A 13,864-nucleotide genomic window follows, 5' to 3' on the forward strand; every position below is an offset into this window, starting at 1 on the left:
GTATATATTACATAACAGATATAACATTTTATACAACTCTGAAGAATATGAGTTGTTTTTAAATGAAAAAAACGTTTAAATTGATTTTTTTATAATAAAAATAAAGTACCAACATTACACAACTATCCCGATGTTCAATTTAGGAATACAAAGAGTTCTGAAAAAAGTAATCGTAATACAGTAAATGCACGTTAAAGTTTACTATTTTGAGGTGAGGGACTGATTATTTTTTATTTTTTATGATTGTTCCAACCAATGTTTGCAGAAATGCTATTTTTTTTAAACTCTTAATCCCAGAAGTTGCAGTTAAAACTCCGGAACAAGTAGCCTAGTTTTAAGGTTTTAAATGCAATACCTACTGTAATATAATAATATCCAAAAACACCGCTTAAAAACATGATGTTACGTAATCTTCAAATATTCAGTCGAGGTGGTATAATCTAGAATTACACTTAAAGTTATTCCTATTTCTTTGTTTTTTAACTGATATAAGACTACTTCAAACATTTGTTAACATTTTTTTAAAAATGTAAAAGACAAAAAAGTCATATAAATATTTAATATACATATTGTTTTCTAACATTTCTTTCGTCAAGAATAAAAAATCAAAACCGTTTATTTGATATTCAGTAAGTGATACGAAAATCTGAAGTCAACTAAACGACCATCAAACTTAACATTAATAAAAACTGAGTAAATGGTAATAGACATGAAAATAATGGTTTGGTTGATGGATGATTTGTGCATATAGATACAAAAACTTAGTTGATTTTTTTCTCACAGTGGTGTTATGAAAATAGACATAGGGAAAAAAGTTCCCCAGAATTAGATAAAGTAAAGCTAACAAAAAAAAAGTTGTTCAGCTGTAGTTGCAATAAAAGAGGTGGATATTAAAGGGTTGATCAAAACAATAAAAAATTATTTTTTTAAATTTGGATGACAATTTAACAATTTTGTTCAGTAAAGAGGATATTAAGGCAATAACAGCATGTAAGTTTGAAATAATTATTAATGAAAATAAAGTTATGAAATAACTTTAATACTGAAATAACAAGGGTACTCCCTTGTAAGGCTGGAAATTTGAGATACAACATTTATATCTTCCTAGATTGGTAATTACTTTAACATTAAAGGAATCAAGTGCAATGAGGATGTGATATGAAGACGATGAAAGATTTCTGCATGAAAAATCTTGTTTATTAAAAGAATTTCACGTAAATATATCATACAAATAGGAAATGAGAAAGATGGTACATTAACCACTCACATGCCATGGAGTGAAAAACTGCTATAAACAATAAAAAAAAAGAATGACCATCAAAAAAAATCCTGCAGAATGAGAACCTGTTAGGAACAAAAAAGTAAATAAAGGCCTACCTAAAAATATCAGCTGTTTATTACTTAGCTAGTAATTTAAATGAAAAAGTTAAAAATTATATCAAACTTGAAGTATAATATCAAACCACTTGGAAGTATTAACATGTTTTAATCACATAGACCATAACAAGTGAATTAAAATGCAGTCACTGATTTTACACACTTTTCATGGAAATCAAGTTAAAAGAATTACAAAAACAAATTACTTAAAATAAGCTTAACACAAAAACCTACTGTGAAAGAAAATAGCTGAAATTCATCTTTGGAACTCCAAGGATATTTTGGAGTTGAAATAATACATAGCCTACAAAAACAAGGGTAAACTAGAGAATTATTTACAAAGGTGAACAGAAAAGCATATATTGATGTATGATAAAAGAAGGTAAGCAAAACGAACAGAATACAAGTATCTTTTATTAGTATATAATCATCAAAGTTATTTTTCATTAGGTATTTTTTATAAGTACAAAGGACAGAGATTGACAGTTATGAAAATAAATCATATTCATCTAAATTTTTTAAAACATGATAAATCTTCATTAACCAAGAGTAAAGATGTATTGAAGTGAAGCACTCTGATGAATTTAATCTTAACTAGATGATATTCATAAACACACATTTGCTGACAAAGCTAAATATGCACATTCATGTACCTAAACCATTATTCATTAAATAATGAACTTAAAATGCTATAGGCCATTAAAATAATTTTAATAATATGGAGCGGAACACAGTTGAGTTTGTAGTGACATTGTTTTTTAATGATTCAACAAAAATAATTCATTTTCACAATTTTTTTTAGCAGTATGTTACATTACTGCTGGACTCTTTTTAATGCGAGTGGAATACACGGTATTTCAGTAAAAAGTAAAATAAAATGTCAAGATGATTTAGCAAAAAAATATACAAAAAGTCATCATAACTAAGACATGGAAAATAAATTAACAATATGGAATGAATTATTTACTAGTTAATCTGCAGTAACCTCTTTTACAGAATACTAAATTCCAGTGGTGAAATAAATTTATCAGAACTGGATATGGACTATTTTTTATTCCAGTGATTTATCTATTTACTTATGTTTTTATCACTAATTATAATTAATTAAAATACTAAAAATTAAAAAATAACAATAAGAAATATTAATTTTGTTTTTCTAACCGTTATTATTTAAGACCTTTATGAATGATAACATATTTTTTTAATAACTATGCATATGATCATCAATTTTCTTTTTTCTTTTATGAGAGTTCTCCCTAATTTACAGAATTAGATAGAAAGGAATATGTTAGCTCATTAATGAACGTGAGAAGCCAAAATAATAACTAAAATAATTACAGGGCAAAGTAGAATTAATTTTAGTTAATAGCTAACCAGCAAAAAAGTCAGCTAAGGCTTCCTTTTTTTGGACACAAAATAGTTCTAGATATACAATCCTCCCTGTAATAGTGATTAATAGTTAGAACCGGTACTGATAAGCTGTTGTCAGTAGCTCTCCCGCGCTGAAGAACCGGGTTTTGAGTCCAGTACAGGCATATTTATTTTAATTTAACTACATATGAGTTAACTGCATAGATTTATGAGCAGCTGGTCTGAAACTACAGCAGATCAGCTAAAAGATTATAATATGGACATACAGCACACTGAAAAATTCACCTAAAATTAGCATTTGGAGTATGTGGTCCGGCTACTTTACTTTGTGTTTAAAAATGATTATAGACAAATAATGATCCGTTTTATCATTGATAAATATTAAACAGTAAAAAAGAAAAATGTAAGTTTTTTACACTAAAATACACAAAATAATAAAGATTACTAATGTGTAAAATCTTTTTTAATATTTATAAAGACATGCAATAAAAGAAAAAAATTTCAACATATATAAAAAATATAAAAAAAATTCTTAAAAGACTCACTTTGTGGATCCAACATTTCATCATCATCAGTCGTTTCTCCGCCTAATTCCTCTTCTTTCTTCTTTTTCTCTTCTTTTCTCCTTTCTTTTTTCTTACTATCTATTTTCACTTCACTGTAACAGAAAGGTTTTTTCCATCAGTCAAAGCAATCATTATTAGTACCAAAACTTTTAAAAGCATAATACTGTATGTAATGAAATTAAATCTATACTCAATAATATGGGTGTAGCACATTCTACAACAATATAAAGCAAAATTACAGTCTTGCACTACAAGTTAACAGAATAATTTCAGATTTCAATTTCTATTTTCTAATTAATAAGTTTAATTAATTTCATCACAATAAACTTAACTAATCAGTAACCCGTGAGTGAGGTAAGCGAAAGAGGTTGGTGCAGGGCAAGACAGACTATCCCAACCGACCAAGGTAAATTGTGAGATTGCTTTAAGACAATCACTGCTACCTGAGGATCACACAGAAATCTGAACAAGTACTTATTGAGCAAATATTACTGAGCTTTACTCTTCGTAAAACCGCAATCTAAATCTAAAGAAAAGAGTTTACTAACTCAGGATAATAAATTACAAAAAAAACGTTTTTGAAATTAAATAAAATTAAATTAAGATTCAGAGTAGAACATAATTAACACTAATGTTAAAATTTAAATGTATTTCTCACTGTTTTTCTCAAAATAAATAATCCGACTAAAAAATAAAATTTAAGATTATAAAATTAAGTCTCAAATAATCTGATGACATATTACTCTAAAGCTAATTATCATTATTTATAATCAACTGAGAGAAACAAATAATACTTCGTATTTAATCATTCCATGCTGGACCACATGAGTACATATGGACTTCAACAAAGTGAATAATGAGAATTTTCAAAATTAATGATAATACTTGAGTAAACTGAGAGCCTCTAAAGATCTTTCCAAAAATTATTAAAATTAGAGTAAACATAAGAGCTCTACAAAACTACCTGGGCCAAAAAAATCTACAATAATTTTTCTAAAAATATAGATTTTCATATTATGTTAATCAAGCATGTCTTATGTAAATTTTACATTTATGATTCATTTTGTTTGTATAAAAATCTGATACTTTTTTTGCTGTCATTACAATAAAAAATTTTAATGTTTGGTTTTTTGTATAGCATAAGTGGTTTTTTTTTATGTGAACATGTCAAAATTTTCATCTTTTTTGGACAGTTGAATCAGTATTAACATATGTTGCATCACAATCAGGTAAAATCACAATGAAAGCTGTCATTTGGAACTTTACAATTATAATTTATTACAATTATTTATTTTTGAATTTTTGAAGAAAATACAAAAATTGTGTTTAAAAACTAAACTGTAAAATGAAACTCCAAACAAAATGATTACACGAGATCAGAACAATAAGACAACAGTCTGAGTAACAACTGAGAGTTTCATATGCTAAAAATATTTGCAGTAGCATATGGGATATTCTTTCCAAGAGAAACACACAAATGCATATATATATACACGAGGTGCGACAATAAAGTAATGAGACTGATGTGAAAAAAAAATGTTGCTTACCGTTTTAGTAATGTTTAGTGTTGTCTCCTTCAAAGTAGTTCACCTCTGATTGCACACACTTATTCCAGCGCTTCTACCATTGATGGTAACATTTCTGGAACTCATCTTCTGTAATAGCCTCCAAGACCATCGTCACAGCTTTTTGGACATCTTGTGTTGTTTGAAAATGGTGTCCCTTGATCACCATTTTAACTCTTGGAAATAGAAAAGAGTTGCATGGAGCGATATCTGGTGAATAAGGTGGCTGTGGTAGTACTGAAATTTGTTTTGAGGTTAAAAATTGCTGTACTGACAGAGCAGTATGGGATGGCGCATTATCGTGATGCAGAATCCAATTATCAGCAATGTTGGCACGGACACGAAGAACTCGTTTACGAAGTCTTTCTAAAATTTCTTTGTAGAAATATTGATTAACTGTTTGTCCAGGACGCACCCACTCTTTATGAACAATTCTCTTGGAATCGAAGAAGCACACAAGCATGCATTTCACTTTTGACTTTGACATGCAAGCTTTTTTTGGTCTGGGTGATCCCTTTGAGCACCATTGCGAACTTTGGCGTTTTGTCTCTGGATCGTATTGAAAAAACCAACCTTCATCACCAGTAATAACACGGCTCAACAAATCTGGATTGATTTCCGTTTGCTCTAACAGATCGGCTGCCACATTTTTCCGTGTTTCTCGCTGTTGTTGTGTGAGATTTTTGGGGACCATTTTTGCACAAATCTTTCTCATACCAAGATCTTCAGTTAATATTAGACCAACCGTTTCTCGATTGATGTTGAGTTCTTCTGCAATCATTTTCACAGATAATCTTCGATCAGATCGTACGATTTCACGCACTCTGGTCAAGTTGACATCTGTCCTCTGCGGTCTTCATCTTCAACATTTGTTCTGCCTTCACTAAAAATTTTATGCCACCAAAGAACTTGAGCTCTTGACATAACCTCCTCTGCAAAAGCCTCCTGAAGCTTACCATAAGTTGTCGTCGCATTTTCTCCCAATTTAACGCAAAAAGAAATGGCATACTGTTGCGCAATATTTTGCGGTTTCATTTCTGTGACGAGAGACAAAAACACGTGTTCACTTATTACAGCATAACTCACGACTGAGCAGTTACATCAATGTCCCGCTTGGACTAGAAGTAGCTTATAGACCAAGGTCAAAGATGGTGTGCCTACGCAAGCTGCAGGGTTGCCACATCTTGCAAAGAAAAATCATTCTCATTACTTTATTGTTGCACCTCGTATATATATTTACAGAATACTTAAAATATTATACTAACATTGTGAAATAAACATATATGTTTTCACACTATAGTAGTATTGTTATTTTTCAAAGATAAAAAGCCGAAGATATGATTAGGAATGCAAGTTAAGAATTGTTTTTTTTTAAGTAGTTTTATAAGAAAACAATTTTCTCTTCAATTGCAATTTTATTTTGAATTATTTTTATGGTAGCAGTTTTATTAACGTTAAATCAAGATAACAGAAATTTATTTACAACTATGCTCTATAGCTGTAAATAATTTGAAAACATCATCCAGACAACTCGTCACATAATAATAATTTACTTACAGCTGAGTTGTTGATAAGCATTAGAATGGATGAGAAATTTTATCCTTTATTCAGGTGATAAATATTCAATGATATTTAGACAGTGTGAATGAAATGTATATGTTTTAATACAGAATTTTCATCATTTTTATGAAAAATATACACATAATACTTATGTGTATATCTGATTTAACACATGTCTGTTAAATCAGGCAAACATTTCAAACAATGATTACAATTGTTAATGTACAGGTATATATATCTGGATACTTGTATCGGCAAGTTGTGCCTTGTTCATTTCCCATTTATTCAATAATTATACACAACACATACAAATGGAAAAGATAATAAAACAATCCCATTTAGTGGCAAGACTTTAGTGGAAGTATGGAATTTTAATTTTTTCCATTAACAAACACAGTTTATTATACATAGTTGTAGTTGTTTCTGCTAGTGAATCAAAAAAAATTACAAAGAACACAAGTTATCCTTACAAAAATAAAAATACATACCTTACTGCCCCATCTGGACATTCTCCTTCATTGGGTTGATTAGGCTGATGCATTGAATTCTGCCATCTGTTAAAAAAATGGGGAAACCAGTAAATAAAATATAATATAGTATTTCAGAGTATACAAAATAAATAAAACCATTAACAAACATACTATTTAAATTAAAACAAGAATATCTTTTAAATTATATTAAGTAAAATGTGAATTTAACCCACAATAAACACATTTCAAATAAGTAATTTTAATGAAATCACCACATGCTCAAAATTCAAGAAACATCAATATTGAATGAATAAGCTTAAATACATCAGAATTTCAACTCTCCATAATGCTCCTCTTAGCTTAAATTAAATAATTATTTTTCAGTGATTTTATTCATTGATTTTTCCCACTTCTGAACCAATCAGAATCTTCAACAGAACATGAACAGTTTATTATACTAACACAACACAAATCAATAATATATAGGAGACGCTGAATACTAATACTCTGCAACATCATAATGTGAAGTTACAGGATAATGTTAAAGATTAGATATCTAATAAGAATGAAATGTAAAAATTTTAAGACAATAGTAGAACAGGAAGATTAAGAGAAAAGAATTAGGTTGGTGTACCAAATGTAAACACAATGTACACTAAAATGCTTTGTTTGAAATGTAATAAAAGAGATGCACTTAACAAAGACTAGAATCCTGTCATCAAACTACAGAAAAAACTCTGGCAAAAGAATAGTAAAATTAATTAACAGAGAAGAGAGTCTGTAGTAACTTTTCATCTAAATACCAGCAACAATAAAAGAGTTCCTCATTTTAAGTTAATAAAACACACAATCTTCTCGTTATATCTGTGGTGGTGAGGATTCAACTGTAAGGATCAGGAAAAACATTACTAAAAAAGAAAAAATTACATGCTCAATAAGGAATGATAATTATGTTTTTATATAACTAATGAGAATTAGAAAATTTTGTTTGTCGGTGAATAACAGGTAAAAATCCTCATCTACGGTGTACTTTGCATGGTTACAGATGAACTGATACTCTAATTAATAGTCTCTTCCTAGAATCAGTGCAGTTGTAAAAGCTTCTATATACTGTATGCCCTATATAAAGTACAATTTTCTAATTTTCACTAAATGAAGATTATAGTTACTTTCATAATAAAAATTTTATTATAAATTTTATTATTTTCATAATAAAAGATGGAAGTTTAGAATACATGAATCAGATAGCTGAGGATGTAGAAGGCAGTAAATATTTTCAATTATATATGTATTTTTTTTTATTATGATTTTTAATTACATTACTTTTATTTAAAAATATTATTTTTAAATGATTTTTTTTTAGGGCAGAAGAGAGAAAACTATCAGTAACAATCAACTTACAGATGACAATAAAAGGCAAAAAAACGTATTTTGTGTTGGTTTTAAATTCTAGTTTTTACAGAATATTTTTTACTGTTTCTGGCTTATGCAGGTAGAGTTGTAACATTATTTTGATTAAAATTAAATTCTTTTACTAATATATAGTACACAGTAATAAATGCATCATAAATAGTGATACTGTAATTCATATTTACATCACATAATACTGAAAACTATACACAAGCATCTCGATGAATGAAAAAATCGTCAGGTTTTGATAACACAATTATTTAAAAATTATCTTAAAATTATTCAAGGATTTAGGCACACAAACAGCATTTCAGATCACAAATAAGACAGTAAAGTATGTCTTCTTACAACCTAACAGTTTCGTAATGCTTGGAATGACTAAGGAGTACATTATGAATAATGAATGAAGTAAAGATAAAATTTCAACAGCCAAAGCTATGTTTACTGAACCAGGTGACTAAAGTAAAAGGCATTATTGATAATAGCTATCATAGCCACTGAACTCTAACTTATTCTATGCTTCAGGAATAGATTTTAAAGATATTAAATTAACAATCTAACATTCTCATATAGAACAAAATTACAAGAGATTCTTCATCAAAGGTTTTCGCATTACATTCAGAAAAGTTATAAAGTAGAAATATAGAGAAAGCAAACGATCTAAAATTTATGTAAAGTAATGATGTAAAAAGTTTTCACTAATCCAATCACCAGAGTACAATCAAAGTAATTGAAAACTGAAGGAAATAAGATTCCTAACCCATCGACAGATTAATACAGAAACAGAATAGCTCCCCGGACTGACTTAGCAATCGTGTAAGTAAACATTAATTAGCATTTCAATTTCAATTTGTAATCAAAGATAAAACCATTATTACTACCACAAGAACCATTTTCTGTAATACACGACTGAATGGTCAAAAATCTAATTCTCTGAAACTTTTAATTTTTAATATACAGTACAAAAACTATAAAATAGTAAATTATATCATCTGACACAGATATTTTTAATTTCACTAAACGATTAACATAATATTGTTAAAAAAGGTTATATTTTACTAAATGATTCATAGCAAAAATTAGTTTATAGAGAATTTAAGTTATCAATATACACTTTTTATTACATAAAAAATTTAAAACATAGATTTTAAATTAAAGTCTTCTTAGAAAAAAATAATCAACTGCTTTAAAACAATAATAATAGCTCTTATCATTGTAATAAAAATATTATCAATAAAGAAGTGTGTTAAAGATTCTTTGAGAAATTGACTGCCATACATTATATGAATATTATTATTTAGGCAACAATTTTTTTTTAATTTTAAATATCAATTATCTCTACACCACCTATCAAGTATATTATCTCATGTAAAACATTGTTCCTTTACTATTTTTTAAAATTTAAATTAAAACTATTAGAAAAACAGTACCAAATCTGTCACATGACTTAGAGGAATGATTGCTGAATTGAAGATCATGTGACTGGTGCAATTAAACAATATATAAACAGAAACATTTATCTGGTAGAAAATTATAGTTTAACTGATGTAAATATACTAAAATATATTTAATGTATCATAATTAATTGACACAAATTACTTTCATAAAAAAAAGTAATCAAAGTTTATGAAAAGAAAAAAGTTTTAATTTTGTCAAAATTTTAATAAGAATTACTGTAATGAAATGAATTAAAGTATACATAATTTAGTATAAAGTAATAATGATAATATGTGAGAATAAGGAAATAACAAATAACATCTATTATTTTTTAGATCATGATATCAATTTATGAGACAACATTAATAAAAACAAGCTTTGCTATTCTTGAGACCTCTACCTCTGACTTCAAATGATATACACTGTAATGTTTTGAAATCTGACGAAATGTTGTAGCACTGAGCAGTATTAATGATGGTCTGCAGTTTGTTGTCGATTCACAGCCACATATAACGCCATAAGTGATTCATAAATGCATTACATTGCAGTTGTGTTGAGAATCATAATGAAAATTTCTTAATTAATTTACTTCATACATCTGAATACTGCCACATATCAATTTACATATTTAACTGCATGAAGAATCTTACATAATCATATTTTTTAACAAGTGCTAATAACCTAAGTTGAAAAAGGAGATTAGCAATTAACAAGAATATATTGCTATTTTGAAATACATCATGAATTTTTTTTAAACTTTATTCTGACTTCATAATCTGATTACCTTGTTACATTTCAACTGTTACCCTTTACATAAACTGATAAAACCAGAAAAATAATTTGAATGTACTAAAAAAGAATTTTTGATTGCAATTCAAAACCTCAGTTAACATATTATTTTAGGATCAGTTAACTTTTTCCGTGGCTTTAAGAAAAAAAAAAAAGGATATATAAAATGAAGGATATTTGATATTTGATTTAAATGAAATGAACAATGTGTTTGATGTTATATATATTATCATAGAGGCAAGTGTTTTTAAAAATACTTGAAAATTTTTCTTTTTTCATTCCTGATTCTACATTCACACTTCTCATCTCAATATCCTTTTTTGATGTTATCCAACCAGCTTTTCCTGTGTCTGCCTTTAGGATATAGTGTGCACAAACACAATTACTATTCCACACAAATACTATTTTTTTTAAATATAAAAAGGAAATCTTTAAGAATTTCAGAAAAAGAATATTTACTAGAACAAGACACCATATGTCGATCAAGATTAAATAACTGAACTGACCTTGGCATATTGTTATTGTTATTATTTGTAATTGACGACTTTACTAAAGAATCGTCAATTTCCACACAAACAGATTGCGGTGGAGGAGGTGTCAAAACTGGAGGGGGTGGCAAGGCCAGAGGTTCAGTTTCCTTGGCGACGTTAATATCACAGTCTGAGGGGGAAGCAGGCGGAAGAGGCGCATGACTGGGTTCCTGCTTCTGTAGCTGTTCCCGTTGGAGCCGTGTTGTCACACCACTTGCACTGTTAAGGATGGAATCCATCAGATCGGTACTGCCGGTACCTCCTGCACCACCAGCTGCACCTGCTGCTGCAGCCGCTCCAACTTTATTCCCATGAGGATTTCTGCTGGAACGTGTTCGCTGTCTTGATTTTCCTAGAAAAATGATAGCAATGAGTTAAAACACATCAATTAATAATTAAATAATTTTAAACCTGAAATATGAAAACTTGTTTAAACTTACATATTTTAAAAACATATATAACCAGAAAAAATACAGTATTGTACTGGTTCAAGTAACCATAACTGGAATTCAGAGAGAGGAAAAGTAAGTTTGAGAAAGTCAAAAAGTTAATTTGACATAATCCATTAATAGAATTTAACTGAACTCAACCAAATCAACGATTTTTTTTAAATCAGTCTCCCATTTTCCCGACTGCTCTAACAACGTTATCTCTTAAAATGAAGGATTGTCAACATCAGAACTGACAATTTTTTATAATGTACAGTTGTTTTCTTTGCAAATCCTTAGAAGAGTAAATCATAATATTTATTTGTAAGCTGTTTAACACCGCCCAACTGCAAGCAGAATATTTTCTTTACTTGGTTTATAATGTTGCAATAAATCATCATGTTTGTTAACACACATCTAATTTGTTTATCATAAGAATATGAAATGACATCCCTAAGTAAACTGTACCAACAATCCTTCATGTTTTTAAATAATCTAAATTTGAGTTTTATCATTTTTATTATATGCAATTCAGTTATTATCACAACAAAAAAAAAAATTAACTGCATAAATACTAATAAAATTAAGAAATTAAAAATTCATTATTAACAATAATTTAAAAAAATAATGCCCAGACACAAAGTTGTAAAAAATAATAATATATATTCTACAGGGTTTGTCCTGAAAGTAACTGGATTGATACTGGCAAATTCAATTTATTGAGATATCAGCAAATATATTTTTAAATCTTCAAAATAGGCTCCTTGTGCAGCCACACAGCACTCCCAGTGATGTTTCGATTGTCAGTACACCTTCACAAATCCTGTTGCAATATGTTGCGGAAATTCCTTATCATGGCCTATTGAACGGCTTCAATCTGTGTCCTTTCATGTCTCTTTTCAGCCAGGGTAATGAAAAGAAGTCATGGGGAGAAAGACTGGGGCTGCAGGGTGGCTGTGGCAACACTGGCCATTTCTTGTTGGTCAGAAACTCCCTCATTGTCAACACAGTCTGGCTCAACACATTGCCATGGTAGAGGATCCAAGTGTTGGAGAGCTCGGGAGAGATGCAAATGATGTGTTTTTGAAGTTTTGCCAGCACTTGGACATTGTGATGTGTTACTAAGACACACCACTACATTCCCCCACTATAACTTTTCCCACCCACCATGCCTGTGTGACCCACCAGAGCCAATCTGGTTACTTTCAGGACAAACCCTGTATGTGAAGGTAGAAATGGCTTTTTATCTTAACTTAATATTTTTTCCCCTTGAAATTATTGACATCAATCGATTTTTAAAATGGGTTATAAACAGCATACATTAGTTCATCATTAATGGAAAAAAAACTTCCTCGGGCATTCTCTGAATCCCAGAAATTTCAAAATTTACTATTATAATGACTCAATGTACTGTATTTATATAGCCTTTTAAATTAACATACTTGAACATTTATTTATAAATTTCAAAATTTTCCGTCAATTAATTATATCTTTTTTTAAACTGTATTTAGTTTGATAAACTGACATGCATAAACTAGAGCTTTATGGAGTGCCTTTACTTCAGTTTGGATTACCTTCCAGAATACCTTTTGCGTACCAGTAACTTTCTCTTTGAAAAGTAAATGAATTCTGCCTTCCATACTTTTCACAAAAAATATATTAATGTAAATAGCATCCAAGAAAAATAGAAACTAACAAATTTTTATTACTAAAAAAAAAAAATTTAAGAAAAATAATTTCCTTTAAAAAAAATAATAAATGAGTTCTTTTATCTTTTATGTACACTATAGACTTTTCCTAAAAACTAAACTGTCAAATAAGCATAAATGAATTTTTTAATCTTCTAAATTAATTACCTTCACTTATAGCTAATTAACTGTCCTGAAAAATTAATTTAATTTACTGATACATGTGTAAATAATGGAAACAAAATTACATGAAAAAAGAAAGTACAAAAATATATTGGTATAATGAACAGCACCCACCATACTGTTATTTGTTACAAATAATAATAGCAGTAAAATAAAGATACATTCTAACGACAATGAATAACTCATAAAACAAAAAAAAGGAATTTTTTTACAAAGAGTAACAAAACGGTTATTTTACAAAGCACACAATATTTAAATCATATATTTTGATGTCCACATCCAATATTATACGTTAGCTTATTAAATAATATGGCTTCATTACATGGTATATTTCTCTATAAGTAATAAAAGAGAAATATTACAATCATATCACCTCAAAGAAAAACAATAACAATTTGTCACCAGTGTAGGATCAGAGGATGCCTACTTGACCTGTAACAGCAGGAATTTATTAACAGTATCATTTTAATATGTTCAGAAAGAGTGTCTC

General features: G+C 28.7%; 1 protein-coding gene across 3 annotated transcripts in view; it reads right to left on the reverse strand.

Moving 5' to 3' along the window:
* Smr (nuclear receptor corepressor smrter) overlaps window positions 1-13,864 on the reverse strand; it is a 336,086-nt gene that overhangs the window by 110,833 nt on the left and 211,389 nt on the right. For all 3 annotated transcript variants that reach the window (XM_075363021.1, XM_075363020.1, XM_075363022.1), the window contains 3 exons: window positions 11,052-11,427; window positions 6,928-6,993; window positions 3,294-3,406 (listed from right to left, as the gene is read on the reverse strand). In XM_075363021.1, coding sequence (XP_075219136.1) covers window positions 3,294-3,406; window positions 6,928-6,993; window positions 11,052-11,427 — 555 coding nt within the window. The remainder of the gene's footprint in view (window positions 1-3,293; window positions 3,407-6,927; window positions 6,994-11,051; window positions 11,428-13,864) is intronic.

This window comes from Lycorma delicatula, chromosome 4, assembly GCF_047948215.1.
Source record: "Lycorma delicatula isolate Av1 chromosome 4, ASM4794821v1, whole genome shotgun sequence".
Lineage (NCBI taxonomy): Eukaryota > Metazoa > Arthropoda > Insecta > Hemiptera > Fulgoridae > Lycorma > Lycorma delicatula.